At 41.2% G+C, this 328-nt stretch overlaps 1 protein-coding gene across 1 annotated transcript in view; it reads right to left on the reverse strand.

Annotated features, from left to right (window-relative positions):
* The window catches only part of LOC119594690 (ubiquinone biosynthesis protein COQ4 homolog, mitochondrial-like), a gene marked incomplete in the record, with an annotated part of 3,952 nt that extends 3,630 nt beyond the window's left edge, over window positions 1–322 (reverse strand). Inside the window, 1 exon segment of the mRNA XM_037943745.1 lies at window positions 134–322. Within this exon segment, the coding sequence (XP_037799673.1) occupies window positions 134–161 (28 nt within the window).
* Between the last annotated feature and the right edge of the window lie 6 nt (window positions 323–328).

Consider the following 328-nt stretch of genomic DNA (forward strand, 5'->3'; position numbering starts at 1 on the left):
ATGTCGTTCCGTGTCATAATTTTGACATATTTGAATAGTGTGAGGAATCCTTCGATACTTAATCGTCGAAGATATTGCGTAAATACCGAAATAAATTTCAAACCACATCCTTACAAAAGCCTACTCAAATCACCTATATTCCTGATCAGCTCATGTTCCATCTCTGCCGAGATATCCTCCTCGCAGCATCACCGAAGTTGCTATGAGCGGATAAAGATTACAAATTTAACAGAAAGCCTTTATCTTCTGAGACGCTCTTTCACTGACGAACGTTTCTTTTTGCAAGAGTACTTGGTCTACTGCCGGACCGAGGATCTTGTGCGACAGC

This window comes from Penaeus monodon, chromosome 34, assembly GCF_015228065.2.
Source record: "Penaeus monodon isolate SGIC_2016 chromosome 34, NSTDA_Pmon_1, whole genome shotgun sequence".
Classification (NCBI taxonomy): domain Eukaryota; kingdom Metazoa; phylum Arthropoda; class Malacostraca; order Decapoda; family Penaeidae; genus Penaeus; species Penaeus monodon.